General features: G+C 33.6%; 2 protein-coding genes and 1 pseudogene across 2 annotated transcripts; 1 reads left to right on the plus strand and 2 right to left on the minus strand.

The window, feature by feature from the left end:
* Window positions 1-1,799: 1,799 nt before the first annotated feature.
* LOC111443410 (uncharacterized protein At5g65660-like) lies at window positions 1,800-2,578 on the minus strand. Its single transcript, XM_023081213.1, has 2 exons — window positions 2,261-2,578; window positions 1,800-2,088 (listed from the first exon to the last, which is right to left on the minus strand). The coding sequence occupies exons 1-2, from the start codon at window positions 2,492-2,494 to the stop codon at window positions 1,924-1,926; spliced, it is 399 nt and encodes a 132-aa protein (XP_022936981.1). The 5' UTR covers window positions 2,495-2,578; the 3' UTR covers window positions 1,800-1,923.
* Window positions 2,579-5,123: 2,545 nt separating this feature from the next.
* On the minus strand, window positions 5,124-6,577 carry LOC111442673 (transcription factor bHLH93-like). The gene is made up of 4 exons (XM_023080138.1): window positions 5,968-6,577; window positions 5,730-5,894; window positions 5,484-5,651; window positions 5,124-5,388 (listed from the first exon to the last, which is right to left on the minus strand). The coding sequence occupies exons 1-4, from the start codon at window positions 6,493-6,495 to the stop codon at window positions 5,302-5,304; spliced, it is 948 nt and encodes a 315-aa protein (XP_022935906.1). The 5' UTR covers window positions 6,496-6,577; the 3' UTR covers window positions 5,124-5,301.
* Window positions 6,578-12,191: 5,614 nt separating this feature from the next.
* LOC111443218 lies at window positions 12,192-17,680 on the plus strand (annotated as a pseudogene).
* Window positions 17,681-17,722: the final 42 nt, after the last annotated feature.

Here is a 17,722-nt window from a genome sequence, read left to right on the forward strand (position 1 = left end):
TTTTTTTTTTTTTTTTTTTTTTTTTTTTTTTTTTTTTTTTTTTTTTTTTTTTTAAGAATTTTGCTATGAACTCAAATTGTTCCTTAGGAATGTTGAGAACACAGACGTAGTTTTTTAAAATTAAACGGTTATGTAACCATCCCAAGAGGGTAAGCCGGGAGGCTATTAGTCCCAAACTCGATAGCATTCCAAATATCGAACTCCTTTTCCCTTGAGTCGATTCAATGAAGTCATAATAACCCATACCAGAAGAAAAGGGGCCACATCTCCATCTTGAAAAGACAGAATATGGCGCTTTGGCATTAGATAATGCATTAAACTAAGAGGTCTTTCTTCATTTCCCCAACATATTGAGTACCAAGAATGACCATTTCCTTCCCAGCAAGATTCATATCTATACTGATGGAAGAAGTCAGATAGTATGAATTTGGGAATTATGACAGACCAACCTAATGAGTGTTTTGTTGACGATTGCATACATGTCGTGCACGACACAAGGAATGATAATCTCGGACTTTGATGTCCCACATTGGTTGGGGAGGAGAACAAATCACCATTTATAAAGGTGTGGAAACCTTCCCCTAACAAACGCGTTTTAAAGCCTTGAGGGGAAGCCCGAAAGGAAAAGCCCATAGAGGACAATATCTGCTAGCGGTGGATCTTGGTCGTTACACGGGCTGAAGACTTCGATTCCTTGAACATAGCTCGGTAGTTAAAAGAATAGTTAAGAAACGGCAACAAGTTTCTCTATATCTCAAAACTAGAAATCTCCATCCAACATTACGTTAAGCAACATATCATAGTTAAATACATGATTTTCAACTTTAAATTTGTTAGCAAATATTATTCGCTTTCCTCACGATTTTAAAACGCATGTGTTAGGGAGAGGTTTTCGCACACTTATAAGAAATGTTTCATTCTCCTCTCGAACTGATATGAGACCTCACAATCCACCCCCTCTTGGGCCAACATCCTTGCTGACACACCGCTTGGTATCTATCTCTAATACCATTTGTATCAGCCCAAACTCACCGCTAGCAGATATTGTCCTCTTTAGCTTTCTCTTTCGAGCTCCTCAAAGTTTTAAAACGCGTTTATTAGGGAGAAATCTCCACATCGAAATGTTTCATTTCCCTCTCTAGATGTAGGATGTGACATTAAATGTGTCCAAATTGGGTGGAATTAATCATGTTTTAATAGAATTCTCAAGAGTCTTCAGAAGAAATGTGAATTGACTGGAAGACTAATTCTTTGCGTGCAGAATAATGAAAAGGAGAAGAAAAGAAGAAGAGATTGTGGGGACAAGATGATTTTAAAGACAACCTGCTGAAGAACCGGTTCGAAAAGCATGCGCATAAAACGGCACGTGCGTAGTACACGTACAACCCAGCAACATCAGACCACGCGTGCGACAGTATCATCCGTGTTCCGATGTTTCTCCTTCCCATTTCCACTTCGCTCTCTTGCATCATTCCCACGCAACTCCACTAATGGGCCGCATTCAAAATGGGCCTTCTTTTTCTCTCCACCTACCACGCCCCATTCATTCCAACTTTCTCTTCTTCTTTTTTAAATATTTATTAAACACCTTTTAAGATTTTAAAAAATATATATTAAATACATTATATAATAACATATATTATTAAAAAAAATTATACAAAAATAAATTTTTATTTGTCGAACAAAACTGAAAAAAGAAAAAGATTTTAATGTTGGAATTTAAAAAAAAAATTAAAAATTAAACTTTTATTTAATTGTTCGCCACTAAAATAGAATGTTCAATCAATAAATTAATCAAATAAAATTCCAAAAACAGAAATTCTCCATGTACATATTAGGAATTGATTAAGAGAAATATTTGAACATTGCTACAAATTCCAAAGGAATAATGGAATATTCAAATTCATATGAACAAAAACGACATTAATTTGAAGGGAGAGCTCCAGAAATACTCTGAGAAGGTTTCTGTATTACAATTTCTACCAACGGCGCCGCCCCACACGGCGGACATGCCATTGCTATAAACCTCGGAACCTCGTCGCCGGGCATCAACACCGTCAGGCTTTCCGGCCGATTCTCCTTCCATATCTTTTATTTAGGAAAAAAAAAGATATAGAGGAAACATCAAAAAATAATAATAAGATTTATTCGATATTTAAATTCTCAGTTTAAAAAAAATAAAAAAAATAAAAAATTCTCCGGCGGAACAAAACGCACCGTATGGACTAGCTAAACAAGAAGTAGAAGGAACAAAACGCACCGTATGGATTGGGGAGAATTTATCAGGCGGCGAAAAGGCGGGGGTTTCCGGCGGAATAGAAGGATGACGGTGGTCGGCGTGATCGGGACAGCCGAGAATTGATCGGAGCTTTTCCCAGTGAAGACAACAAGAAAAGAAACAACACATGCAGAACAAAAACGTCAACAAAAGAACCAAACCAACTGGAAAACTCAGAGAGGCGGAATCCTGTGCTTCGCGGTCATCGTACTCCATTTCTTGTATCTCTCGATCTTCCTCCGATCAAATTCTGCAGATTTGTTGATGACAATTCAATTTATGCACAAAAATATTTTATTTTAATTAATTTATTTAATCGGCATGGGTAATGGGTTATGGGTATTAATTGAAAACGACCCGCTTCACTTTACATAACCAAAAAAAAAAAAATCTGAATTTACGTACAGTACGGACTCAAGTGGGCTCTTTTTTAATATAATTAAAATTTCATAAAATAAAACCTAATAAAGTTTATTTATTTTTAATATATATATATATATATATATATTTAATTAAAACATTATCATAATTTCACATCCATCAATGGAGATGATAACAACAAGGCATTGTTTTAAAAAGAGAGCCGCTTTAATTCTTGTCACCACCTTTCGTGCAAGTAAGTTTAATTATGATAATGTTTAAATAATTTGTGTTTAATTTAAATTAATTAGTAGTCTTTTGAAACACAAACACTTTTCTATCACTTTAATGATGTGCTTTTAATTTGTCACCTAATTACAGGTTCCAATTCCTTCAAATTTCACCCACTCCCAATCATTACATATATTTCTTTTTTAATAAATAAATAAATAAAGCAACAATTTTATCATTACTTTATAATATTTTATTTTTATTCACAAGGATTCCATTTATTGCTTAATATCATTTTAAAATTAGGTTATTTTCCATTCAACTTAAATTAAAAAACTAAGATAAAAAAAAGATAAATATTTATTCTTTTTATATCTATTTTTTCCTCTCCATTTTAATAAATGGCAAAATATTAAGGTTTTATTTAGAAACCTTCCTCTCTTCATCTCTAACTCTTATTTTAATTTTCATTTATTTTTGTCGAGAATGAGACAAAAAAAAATCTCCATATTTTTATATATGTATTTTTAAAATATATTCATATTAAATATTCGCAATATATAATTTTTATTTTTTAAATAATTTTTTAATAAAAAATTGCAAAATATCTTAATAGGACATAATATAGTGCTTAATTTCTAAAATCCAAATTTTAATCTTGCATGGTATATATATATAAATAAAGTGAGCCGTACATGTAATAGGGACATGACAATGATATAATCTTTTTTCTCGATGCCATTTAGCTATCAAAGCTCCCTACCTTATCCCAAAATTAAGTAGAGATTCTACATCCTGTTGCGGGTGGGTCTGTTGAGAATTAGTGAGAGTCAGTCTCACATTGGTTAATTTAGTGAAAGATCATGGGTTTATAAGTGAGGAATAGTATCTCAATTGTTATGAGACCTTTTGAAAAGCCCTAGACTTTATGTAGAGCATATCATACCATTGTGCAGAGTCATGATTCCTAGGACAATATCATACTATTGTGGAGAGTCCTCATTTGCAGATTAAATGAACATCTATACTTCTTTTAAAAATGGTGATAAATATTTAAATAATACATGTAAAAAATATAATTGGTAGCTAAAAATTAAAAAAAAAAATGATTTCTTAAATAAGAAAGCAAAACTTTATAAAGTTACTGGGGACTGCATATATGTTTAATCACTATAGGAAGTTAGAGTGGATTAGTAATGGCAACCTCGTGGATTTCCGTAGCAGAAATTAGGTTATGGTCTTTTTCACATGAATTCATTCCACTAGAGAGTACAAGATAGAGATAAAGGACAACACATTATCCTTTATTTCTTTATTTCCTAAGATATTATTTATATACACAATATGTTATTAAAATAAAACCTTATATTAATATTAAAACAGCGTAGGGTCCATATTATAAGATATGGTTTTAAAATTTAATTGGGTAACAGATAGTGGAATTTGAAAGCACAAAGTGAAAGCCTGTCAAAATGGGGTTTCGCATCATTCTTGCCTTGCTGGACTGTCTGATGACGTGTCCCCTGTCGGATGAGACACGCCACCATCATCACATTGCCGCAACCTTTGGAGGATGGTCGTTGCCTGTACTTAATTCACTGATTAAATGCTTTTTATCATTTAATGCGTTTTATTAGGGTTTAATTACAGAGTTTACTATGATTAATATATTTGGGCCTGGATATTATAATGGGCCGAAGCTGAACTGAGAATTCGGGCCCGATTCTGCCTTGAAGCCCAGGCCCATTCAAGTTCTGTAAAAAAGCACAGACTACAGCTGGCTTTTGAAAAGCATGCCTAAAAGCTGATCAATGAATCTTTGTGATTCCGTGTACGAATCACAGCCGTACATCAATCTTCTGTTTATAAATAAGCACCGAACAGTACAATTGAAATAAATAAATAATTAAAAAAAAAAAAACCTAACTTCTAATATTTTATATTAAAATAATCTCTTTTTTTTTTTGGTGCTTTTCTTCTATTCCCTGACAAAAACAATTATTTGGTGATTAACCGCTTAAATTGAATACACAATTATTATTAAAAGAATGCAACAGCCAAAACCCACCGCTAAGATAGTGTCTGCTTTCGCTCGTTACTTATCTCGTCAGTCTCGTGATTTGAAAATGTGTTTGTTCGAGGTTTTTACCCACTTATAAGAAATGTTCCACTCCCTTCTCGGTTTCACATCCCACAAGCTGAGGTTTAAAGTGGTATAAAATGTGTACTAGCATTAAGGGCGCTAGTTCCTAAGAGAGTGGATTGTGAGATTCCACGTCAGCATGAGAGGGGAGTTATAAGCGTATGGAAACCTCTGTTTAATAGATACGTTTTAAAACTGTGAGACTAACGACGATAGATAACGAGCAAAAGTAGACGATATCTATTAGCGATGGGCATGGGCTGTTACACCAAATCTAATTAGATTGGTTCTACGGGCATCTTCCTCCATACCCAGCATTTTGAAATAACGCTTGCTTTACTTCTTCCGTGCTCATACGACGTCTTTGCTCCTCTCCCTATTTCATCGCACGTAAATACAATCCCTTTAGAAAAGAATCATAAAATTAAAAAATAAAAAATAAAAAATAATAAAAAATTGATATGAACATGCCTCGGAACAAGAAGCTTGCATTGCGAAGTCATTGAAGCAGCTAACGACACAGTGCTGAATATCAAGCCCCAACGCTTCGAGAGTTTGGACAGTGGACAGCAACAGCCCTGGCTTGGCCGCACAGCAAATCTCTATCCCAGTCTGCCCCTCTCGCCTCTCCACATTAAACTGCAAAATTTCAAAACCCTAATTAAAAACCTAAACCATAATTAATAATTATCATTAACCTAATTAATCGCGCATTACCTTCGCCGAATTTCTCACCAAATATTCATTCCTTTTTAAATCTCTTAAAATCCCCAACTTATTCGGATCATTCCCCGCTTCAATTTCCCTCTGCAAATTCGTGATTTTCTCCACCAGTTCCTTCACGTACTCAATCGCGTCCGCGAGAATCGCAGTTCGATCCATCTAAATTACAATTTTAATTTAATTTTTAAGTAATTATTAACATTAAATTAATAATAATAATAAATAAATAAACCTTGCTGATTTTGGGGACAATGGATCGGAGCATGGAGAGGCGATCATTAAGGCGCTTCCTCCGCCGTCTCTCCGCCATGAGATTCTTCGACGGCTGCCCCTGAAGCTTCTTCCGATTGGAATTCACGATTTTTGGCCCAAGATCGCCGGCGTTGGGAACGATTTCTTCAGGAGATTGAACAGCTTCCACTTTACAATTGGCCTGAACTTCAAGATTATGAATTTCATCCTCCAGAATTCCAAGCTCCTCCTCTTCCATATTCATAATCGGATATTCCCCATTGTAAACCTCAAAACTCATCGAATCGCCGGTACTCGCCGCCGCCGCCGCCGCCGTGAACTGATCGGCGGGAAAAGAATACTGACCTTGGGCATTAAGAAGGTAACTAAGGTTCAGCTCATCCATTGTCATAGAATCAGAGCAATCAAAATTCCAGGCATTAATGTCTGTGGGCATTGCAAATTCCCAATCGATTTCTCTTTTCAAAGCAAAGAGTTCTTCAAACAAGTAGTGTTGATTGAGCTCCATTTTTGTGTCTGTTCACTCAGTTGATAAAAGGTTAGAGAATATATAGAGGCAAAGCAATGATTTTGACCAAATACTTGGTGGCAGAAGACCGTGTCAGAATTTGTATGGCCACAAAACGGGAGAGTAAGAAATTATAATAAATGACCAGTAATGAAGATGGGGCGGGGCGGGGTGTGGGGGCCTCATTGGCTCATGGCATCCACATCCAGATGCCTCCAAATGTTTCTTTACTGCCACCCCCCATTTTTTCAAATATTCAAATACAGTTGGTGGGCCGTTTTTTTTTTGTTCCTTCCTACACTTCTCTTACTACTTATGTTCTTATCACACCCTTCCATTAATTATTTCTAAGCTCATATTAGGGTTTTTTTTATTATTCTTGTAGTTCTCGATTTGTGAATGTTTTATATTTTTTTTTTAAATTGTGCGTTGTTTGTTTGGGTGAGTGGGTATAAGATGGATTATATACGAGTTGTGATACTTCAAGCTCTCTACTGGTATATATTGTTATTTTCATACTCTTATAAGGAGTTATGCGTACTTGTTGGCACCATGGTGTCTGATTCTGATACCATTGGTAAAAACCCAAGTCGATACTAATAGATATTGTCTGCTTTGGTCTACTACGTATCACCGTTAACATCACGGTTTTAAAATGCATCTTTCAAAGCTACACAGTAGAACCGAACCGATACTCATCTAGATACTATCCTCTTTGGACTTTCCCTTTCAAACTTTCCCTCGAAGTTTTTGGATTTTATTTTCTATGCTTTCCCATTACTTGTCACACTCAAATGTTTCGTTCTCCTCTCCCGTCAATGTCAGATCTCTCACAAGTTTTGAGTAGAAATGTCTATTATGAGGCGAAGTAGGAACAAATAAATCTCCCCACGTCCATGAGTCCCATTTGTTTCCGTACCAGTTAGATTCCTTGTGTAGAATTAATATTCATTTTTAATAAAATTTTAATTTTTTAAAAAATAGGTAAAACTTAGTAAAAATGTGATAATATTTTAAAACAAAAAAAACCCTAAAATTACTAATATGAAACCTACGTTAAAAAATTAAATACAAATATTAATTATCATCTCAAACATTCATCATTTAATTCAATCTATTTAATCGATAGAAATATAATGCACCATATCTAAAAAAAAATCATTAAATTATCTTAAATTACACCCTTGCTTGTTAATTTATTATTATTTTTAAATAGTTTTTGGCTATTTTAACTAAAATTTTGAAATAAAAAACACTTAATTTTCCATTATCCTAACTAGTTTTAGATAATAATTAATAGTAGAAATGAGAAGAAATTAAAATTAAAAAGTGGTTAGGTGTTTGTTTTAGCTAATTAATTAATCGGATGGTTAATTGAATGGGAAATTAAAAGTTAAAATTTATAAGAAAAAAAGTGGGGCCATAACATGTACCAATACTTCTCAAACTTCTAGCAAAAAGCCAAACTAATCATAACGCGGTTTCAAAATTTAATTACTCATGGCTGCAAGCTGGTTATCGGACTCGTGAATTAAATGGATGCCATCCACGTTTTTTTAAAATAAAAAATTCAATTAATGTTTACTTATTATAATTATTATTAACTTTTATTTTTAACCTTGTCATGAGTTAATATTCGGAGAAATTCATTTTTTTAATATATATATTTTATAATAAGTTAAAACTCCATGTTACATCATATCCTAAAAAGTTGCCACGTGTCAATTTTAAAGCCTTCTTCTAAAAAGGGACTCTAATTTTCAAACTTCACAGATAAAATTAATGATTTCAAGGCAGTAATAAAAACATGCCAAATTCTATTTTTTTTAAAGTTCTAATTAATAAATAATAAATTTTAATTTCTAATTCTGGTAAAAAAATAAAAATAATGAAAAATAGGGTTCCCCGGTTTGGTTCAACTGCGAGCAATTAAAAAAATGGCGGTCTGACTAAACCCATTAATTAAACCATAGGCCTTACACGTCGACCAATACACTTGAGATCCAGCCAAAATTCTTCCATCTAATTCCTTATTTATTTTATTCCTTCAATGTTTTATTTAATCAATATCTTATAGTTAAGTTCATTTTGTCAAATTCATAATGATAATAATAATAATATATACTGCATTGAAACTTGAACCTAACACGCATGGAGAGATATCTTGTAATCTATAACGAAAAATCTTTCTTTAAATAATTTAATATAGTTTGATCCACAAATTTAAATATTAATACTAATATATACTAACATGGCCACCTTTCAAAACATAATGGATTAACGAGTATATTAAATTATTTTTTAATTTTATTATATATGCTTATCCCATTATCAGCATAATTATTATCGTTAAAATTGTTTAGATTCTTTATTATGTCACGTATTTAATAGTTTTTTTTTATAAATAAATTTGAATGATTATTGGAATATTATTCTCAATAATTCATAAGAAAGGATGAAATCATTATTATTGGCTGTTACTTATTATAATTTCTTGAATATCATTAAACTATTTTAAATATATATATTTTTTTACAATCTTTTAAAAATATACTATTTTATTAAAAAAATTGCATGAACTATTGTCGCTAACACGTTTGTTTAACTTACAAGAATCTCTTCAAAACGAGACGAGTAATCTTTGTTCCAACGAAGAATGAAATAGGGAGTGAATCGAGAATTACCTTCCTTGTTTTCTTTCCGCTCCCCACCCCAATCCGCTCTTATTACATGAATATATATAATAAACAAGTTAATAAAATATTTTTTTATTATGATATTTAATATTTTTAATAAAAGTTAACGTAAGAAAAATGTAATTTATCGTTAAAATGGTTTGAAATGAATATTTAAAAAAGTATAATAAAAAGGAATTTGTTCCATAATTAAGAATGAGAAATAAAAATATAATTAAAATTGAATAGGTATTTTGAAGGATATTCATATCCATTAATACAATTAATTAATATATAAAAAAAAATATAAATTAATTAAATATTAAAAATAAAATAAAATATACTATAAATCAAATTAATACTTGGAATGAAGTAAGATAAAAGAGGACGGAAGTGGAAGGGAAGCAGAAGACTTGCAGAAGGGGAGAGAGAGGAGAGAGAGGAGAGGGAGGGACACGTCACGGACGGCGGTGGGAGAGAAAACCGTGGTTGTTTCATTATCCCACCACCCGACACAGAGCTGTTTAATTCCCTTGTCTGTCCCACGGGAAAAACAGCTACCACAGCACACAATATCGAAACAAGAGGTTTCTGGTAATTCCGCCCAACTTCCCAAACCGCCATTTTCTCTCTCTATCTCTACATTTTCGTCTGTTAGCGCCTTTGTCTCTTTCCCTCCATCCTCACGACGACTTCCGCCACTAACCTCCAACCTCAGCGCTACAGTACCCCAACCAACCCTCACTCCTTTTATTTCTTCTTTTTTTTAATTAATTTTTTTAGCTTAGTTCTGGGATGCTGCCCGTGAAGAAATTGAATAATGGTCCTCCTCCCTCCTCCCTGTCACGTGCTTTTTAAATTTTGTATTAAAAATAAATAAAAAATGCTTAGCTCTGTCTCTTCCATGGCTATGGCTTTGGTTTACGGAGTCACAGTCACAGACTCAATAAGCATTTCATGAATTATTCATCTTCTCTTTTTTACCATTCAAAATAATGTGGAAAACACATCCATCCGTGACTAACATAATTACTTCCTTTTTTATTAATATTAATTAGATCACGGGTAACGATACAAATAGATATTGTCTTCTTTAAACATAAAAAAAAAATATTTAGTTTTTTTTCTCCAACGACATAGGTTTTCACACCCTTATGAATAATGTTTCGAGTACGTCCGGAGCATTATACTCTTAATCAAAAAATCCGTTCTCTAGAGTAGAACACCTATCGGAAGTCTCATGGGCATCGAGATAAGCTTTTCTTCTCTCTCTTTTAGTTATTTGCCATTTTCTTTTACATGGATCATAATCATATTGATATATGAAGACATTCTTCGTAAGTCCTATCTTTCCAGTAGCATTCTTCTTGGCAGTGTTCCGTATTTTTTAGTCACGTTCTCATGTTGGGTTAGTTACCTATATGAGTTATTCTTAAAAAAAAAAAAAAAAGGGTTTGTGAGCAAGACTCGTTTTCTTCCTCATTTTATTCCAAAAAAAAAAGCGAAGTTCCTTCTCTAACAAATAGGAACGAAATATTTTTCAACATAAGGGTATGAGAATCTTTTCCTAGCAAGAAGCTCGAAAGGGAAAACTCAAATATGACAATACCAGTTAGATGTAGGTTTTGGACTGTTATATTATTGCTTCTTTTCTATCAAAATTATATGAATAATTATTATATATATATATATATATTTTGAAGGTGCATTTAAGACATGAAAATGTCTGTTACAAATTAAATTAATTGAAATTAATAAACTTTCCATTTGATTAAGAAAAAGAAACCTGCGGCAGTATATACGATTACGTACCAACACAACAAGAATATCAGATACTATAATTAGGGTTGTTTGGCGACTGGCGTAAGGTAGACTCAGTTTTAAAGATAACTCAAATTTGTCTCGTACCAGTTTGTTTGGATCCTGGCATAAGCAATTCAGCAAAACTAAGTCAATTTTGTCTTATTCCAATTTCCAACCACTAAATCTGGTCTCCAAATTTGTATGCCAGCTAATCCACAACAACGGGTCAATTCATATAAAGTCAATTTATTTATATACTATTCCTTACTAATTTAAATTCTATTAAAGAAATGTCAGAACCCCAATAAATCATTTATTTAATTAATAATTATAATACATTTTAAATCCATACAAATTGTCTACAAAAAATACGCATTTTATTTTAATTTATTTTAACTATATATTTGTTTGGTAACAAATTATCTATCTTTAATACATAAATAATTATGTTTTTTTCTTTATTCATTTATATAATTCATATCATTAATAAAACTATATTTATGGATAATATTTTATTATTATTCGAGATCGAAAGAAGGCCATGTAATGTAATTTAGTCTTCAAAAACCAACAAAATTGTGGACTAATTAATAGCAATTTAATTTAGGGACGTTTTGTCCAAAATCTTATAGAAATGTCTCGTGTGACCCAAATAACAATATGAGATCTGAGCTTTCGAACTCGCTCTAATTTTTTAATGAAAGATTTCTTTTTAATTAATTTCTTGAACCGAAATATTTTTATTATGTTATTCAACTTGATCTAAAATACCATAATATGATATCAATTTAGATACGGAGATTTTGGAGTGGATAGCTTATGCACCTTTATTTTAATTTTTGCGTGTTATTTAGTATTATTTTTTAATTAATTAATTAAAGGCTAAAATAATAATTAAATATTAGCAAAAAGGACAGTCTGATTTTAATCAAAATTAAATATTACTTTTTAAATTTTTTTAATTTAAAAGCAAAAATAAATTATAATAATAAATTGTGAAATTAGATAATTCTGATTTTGTTTTTTGAAAAGATGTAAAATGAAAAATAATGGATGTTTAATCAACGGAATTTAAAATTATATAAAATAAAAAAACATAAATACCTCGTATATTTCAATATATAATCCAGTTTTCCAAAAATGTCCTCGAAAGAAAGATGTCGGCCCAATAACTCATAGTGGCCCATTTATTTGGACACTTCCGAAGCTTAAATAGCCCATATGTTTAATGGGCCTTATTTAGAGAAAAGCCCAAAATGTTAAATGGCCGACCAGGTGTCAACACGACAGCGATTCACAGTCTTTCCCTCTCGTGTTCGAATTTTCGCTCGTAAAACCTTGAGAGGGAGGACGAAAATGGCTTCCGAACAGCAATCGACGGAGAGGCGTGAGCCAGTGGTCATCCACTACCAACAAACTACTCCGGCAAGTTTGGTGAAGACGATTGGCTCGTGGCGCGCGGTGTAACGTTGGCCAATGGTTCAATGTCCGCCTTGTCTCATGGGCCGATCAGAGCAGCAGCAGCCAATGCCATGGCGTCCGTTTTTCAAATTCCTAAACTCTGAGAAATTTGTGCAAATTCAAATGCTATATTTAGAACTTTTCGCGTTTCGGTTTCATTGGAAGGGCTCAATCCGCGCGCTCTTGTCCGCGTGCGACCTTTAAGGACTCTGTTTCGGTTGCCTTTGTAACAGCGACGAACATTATTATATTTCCTCATTGTTAATTCTGTTTCTCGTTTTTTTAGAATTGTGTCGAAGATATTTGCTACCGCTACACGGCTCTCTTCGCCTTCTCCTCCTCCTCTGAGAGCCTCGTCGCGTCCTTCTTCTTCCTCTGTTATTTGCACTTTTCCCGCTTTTCTGGTAGATCAACCCACTTTTACTCCATGGCGTATCTTCATCGATTATTTCGGTTGTTTTTTTTGATCGGATGTACTAGTTTTTATATGATGGGGTTTGATTTATCGAGAGAAACGTGTTTGATGGTTCTGGAAATGGATCGTTGCGATTGTGTTAAAAATTTATTCCTTATTGTCATCGGTCTGGCTGATCATGATTTGTTTTGTTTTGGCGAACGAGGCCTTGAATGAACAGTATTTTGCTTTGCTTAATTGGCTTGTCTTATTAGCTTCTTCTATTGTTTTTCGTTTTCAACCATGGCGATCCCTTTGTTTTTTTTTTTTTCACTTGCTTGATCGCAATTATTCTGATCTCCAGATATGGACGCTTCAGCGGGTCGAAGTTTGTATCCTTCTCACCGTACTAAAACTATTCATCTGGTATGTAACAAAATATCTTCTCTTCTGGCACTCATCATTCGGTCTGCATTTAACTTCAATGGTTATTGTTATTATTTTTCATTAGTTTCAATCTACTGTTTGTATATGCAAGAATTCAAGCCCTATTAAAATTAAATTTACAGGTGAGGCATACCCAGGGATTTCATAACGTGGCAGGGGACATGAACGAATATCCACCTCTTGATTACTTTGATGCTCAAGTTACCTCTTTAGGATGGAAACAGGTAAGTCCTTAATCGGTTATCACGATTGCCCAGCATTCTAAAAGGTTACATATTGGCTAATTTCATTGTTTATCATCTTGAATAAAAATGAAACTACGAATTGTTTTCTGAAGTCCAACGAACTGACGAATAATGAGATTTTTTTCCTGGGAATTGAAGCAGGTTTGCAGTCTTCGGAAATATGTACAATCATGTGGTCTTTCTAAGAGAATTGAGTTGGTCATCACATCCCCCTTGTTCAGGTATCCCATCTTCAAAATGATTATGCGTTTTTCAGAAACTGGTTTAGAGATAAGTTATGGGGTAAGCTTTTTATTTGTTAGCTTGAACTCTCAGAAGATGGTGCGGAAGCTCATGAGATATAGTTGATAATCATGTCCAAAATGTATGAGCCAAAGCATAACAAGCTTTTGCCAATCTGAAATAAGGCAAATTGGGATTGATACATTTTATGAGTTTGTTGGAAATTGATATATCAAAAGATTCCCGTCCTTTGAGTTCTTGTATTGAACGCATGATAATTTACTTAGATCTTTTCCATCGAACTATAAATCTATATTTACATCATGATAATTTAGGACTGCTTTTATTTATTTATTATTCTTATTTTTTATGTGTGTTTCCTGAGAGATTGTGTTAATATATTTTTCCCCTCCTAAATTACAAGTTGTCAACTAGCATGAATCTTTGGTAAATTTTATAAACTTTTTCTTTATGCTTATTTCTCACTCTGGATGATTGTGCTTGTGTCTTTACTATGTAGAAGCCATTTTCATCTTATAATTTCTCTCTCTCTCTCTCTATCCAAATGCTAAAATTTCAAGTTTTGCCTCATAATACTCATAGATCTGTCATGGTTGCACGTAGGACTATGCAAACAGCGGTTGGAGCATTTGGTGGTGAAGTTTGCCCGGATGGCATAAATGTTCCTCCATTAATGGTGGCGAATGCAGGAAATAGCAACTGCCCTGCAATTTCAAGTTTGAATTGCCCGCCATTTTTGGCAGTTGAGCTTTGTCGGGAACACTTGGTATATTTTACAAATTCAAATCCAACTTCTCAAAATTTTACATGCAAACATTAAATTTTAGTGGGGATTTAAACCTTTCCTTTGACAAGGAGTAACTCTGATTTTTGCCTCGTAGCTGATTCTCATATAATTATGCTCTTTAAATTCTCTCACGTTATATATTATTAAGAGAAGAACTTAAGTTGACGACAAAGTTGAAATGTAACCAATGGTGAGATAATGATTATTTTTCCCTTACATGCAAATATTTAATTGGATTTCTTTTGCATTTTTCTTGGCGTGTTTATTTTTCAGCTTTGAGAATACTTCACTCTTAGTTCTCAATTGATTGCTAATCAAATCATTATATCTTCTGTGCAGGGAGTTAATCCATGTGACAAGAGGCGAAGTATTGGGGGATGTCGGTCTCTTTTCCCTGCAATTGATTTTTCAATGGCAAGTTGCATTTGTTTTGTCCATGTTGCTGGATTATGTTGCTTTTCTCTGTGACTATTTTTCATCTCCATTTTTAGAATTCAACTTATTTTTATTAAAGAAAACATTGCTTTACTTTTTCTAGATTGAACACGATGAAGATATCCTGTGGAATTCAGACATCAGAGAAACCAACGATGAAGTTGCAGATAGGGGACTTAAATTTCTTAAATGGTAAATGTCTACTTCACTTATCTCTATGTTCTTTTTGTTTCTAGTTTTCGTTGCCCATCAGATGTCTGTGTCGTTAGCTATGTTTGCAAATTATTCTCTTGGAGACAAAGATACTCGGGAATTAGGATAACCAATTAGGCCACTTGTTTTTGTTATGTGATTTTCTGCAATTCTTTTGGAACTATTCTCAACATGTTTGGGTCGTCCATTGCTCTCGCACAATGATCCGACCTGTTTTTTATCTCATTGTTGAGGGCCATTCTTTTAAAAGGGAGAATAGGCTTCTTTGGATGAACTTCATAAAAGCTTTCTGCTGGAGTGCTTGCCAGGCAAGATAGGAATCGTTGAAATTGTATCTAACAAAAAAAAAAAAAAAAAAAAAAAAAAAAAAAAAGGGGAAAAAAAAANAAGCTTTTTTGGATGAACTTGATAAGGCTTTTATGTAGCTCCAAAGATTACTTTTTAGGGTTAAAGTATTGATATAACTAAATTTTTCGTGATCTATTAGCTTAAATTTTTGGATTTAGTAGTAATTTAACGTGATATCAAAATAGTAGGATGGTCAACCCTATGACATTTTTCCAATAATATTGATTCCCATTTATTGGTCTTTACAAATTTTCAAGCCCACAAATAAGGGGAGCGTTAAAGCACTATAAATTTTACTCCAACCAGGCTCTTGATTCAATGGTGATTTAACATCAAGTAATGTTGACAGTGAGACACTTTTCAGATGTTGGTGATATTTCCCCATTCCAGTCAGTTTTGTGTACTTTGTGAATAAAATAAAAGATAGAAAACATAATAACTGAATACGACTTCTTTATCGACTCTCTTGTTTTCCTTTTCTATTTTAGTGGTATGAATATTTCTTCAAATGCACACAATAATGTTGATTATAGGTCGATAGACATGTTCTATTAGTCAAGAATATCACAATATCCAATTTTTTTTTTCCATTCTACAAATTATGGTTTACAAGTTCAATTTTTTTTTTTTTTTTTGGATATTTTGAGCTTCTTGAATCTCTTATAGAAAGTGCACCTGTCAATACGTAGTAGTAGATTGATTCGTTACATTTCCTTGATTATGAGACTTCTGGTCCATGGTCTGTATGAACTCGTGTTTCTGGCTTGAATCGATAAATTTGATACTCCTCCTGGCAGATACTAGGGATGTAATAGAGTAATAATGTTACAGCTGATAATTTTGTTAGTTATCCAGGGGGAATATCTTATCCCATGTGCTGGTTACTATATGAGGTTCCTGTTCTATCCAGGGGGAAGCCATGAGTAGTGAAATGGCCATAACAGGTTCTCTTCTGCGGTCAAGAGGTTGACCATGTTATCGTAATCTTCAAATTTTGGATTCCTTTGACATGAATAAACTAGTGCAATATCGTTTTCCAGTAGGGAAATTATTTGGATGTTAATGCTTTCCATTTGATAAAAGTTGATGTGGCGCTTGTTTCAGCTTCCTATAGGCTCTTGCTGCTTGAATTTATTGTTCTTGCATATCATAATATGACATCGTCTTCATTTCTTTATCTTTTGGTTTTCTACTCCGATCACCAGGCTTTGGACCCGGAAGGAGAAGGAGATTGCAATTGTCAGCCACTGTGGATTCTTATTTCATGTGTTGAGTGTGTTTGGGAACGACTGTCATCGTTCTATAGAGGATGAAATCTGCAAACAGTAAGCATTACTCTGATTAGGTCCAACATTGTTTATTGATGTTAAATGGGGATTTTAGAGGAGTATATATTGGCACACCATAACGATAGGATTCGTGTTGGTGCTGTTTAACTTGTTCTACATTTGATATTAACGATCGAAATTCGATTTTGTTGTTCTCATTTGAAGCAGACTCACTTTTTTATGCAGGTTTGCCAACTGTGAGCTTCGTTCGTTTGTTCTTGTTGATTGGAGGTAAGGGTAAGCACATTCCTCAAATACGTCTTTCCCTGGTCCAGGTATTCATGCGTCTAGACTCCATCAATTTGGTACATCATTTGCAGCATGATCGGGTCAGAATCCTCACCGAGGACAACGACGACTAGGAGGACGACGACGACGACAGCCAATTGCCCGAGACGATTACCTACGAAAGGAATCGATCTTCCCAGTGATGTTGCAGCGGAAAAACAGCATCCAGGAAGGGAGTTACAAATGAAGATGTGGGTGGAGGAAGATACTACATGGCACCATATTGAGAAACAAAGATTTCTAATTATTTTCTTCGTTTCCTCCCTGGGAGCTTTGATACTCCGACAGTGTTTCTCATGATTCAATATTCTTTTCACGAATTTTCTACCCAAATTCATTTTGGGAGAAATATTTTATCTACAGGGCTTGTTATTAAGGCCTCCTCTTTTCTGCAACTCAACTGGATTTGGAGGTGGAGGCAAAATGTTTGTCTGTATCTCATCCATCAGCTGCTTTGCAGCCATCTTTTAACGCCAATTTGATATGACAATATGATGATCGCTCTCTCTTCACTATCATTTCTGTCTTCCAATCCCCCTTCTCTGTGCCCCCCCCCCCCC

The sequence above is a fragment of the Cucurbita moschata genome, unplaced genomic scaffold, assembly GCF_002738365.1.
Source record: "Cucurbita moschata cultivar Rifu unplaced genomic scaffold, Cmos_1.0 Cmo_Scf00005, whole genome shotgun sequence".
In the NCBI taxonomy this organism is placed as follows: Eukaryota; Viridiplantae; Streptophyta; class Magnoliopsida; order Cucurbitales; family Cucurbitaceae; genus Cucurbita; species Cucurbita moschata.

Bases quoted from the DNA above. Each gene is read 5' to 3' on its own strand.
- LOC111443410 (XM_023081213.1), bottom strand. From the start codon at position 2,494: ATGGAGTACGATGACCGCGAAGCACAGGATTCCGCCTCTCTGAGTTTT. The intron at 2,089-2,260 runs GTGCGTTTTGTT...CCTAAATAAAAG, and splicing joins AATTCTCCCCAATCCATACG to ATATGGAAGGAGAATCGGCC.
- LOC111442673 (XM_023080138.1), bottom strand. From the start codon at position 6,495: ATGGAGCTCAATCAACACTACTTGTTTGAAGAACTCTTTGCTTTGAAA. The intron at 5,652-5,729 runs GTAATGCGCGAT...GAAATTTTGCAG, and splicing joins TGGTGAGAAATTCGGCGAAG to TTTAATGTGGAGAGGCGAGA. The intron at 5,389-5,483 runs GCATGTTCATAT...GCGATGAAATAG, and splicing joins TGCAAGCTTCTTGTTCCGAG to GGAGAGGAGCAAAGACGTCG.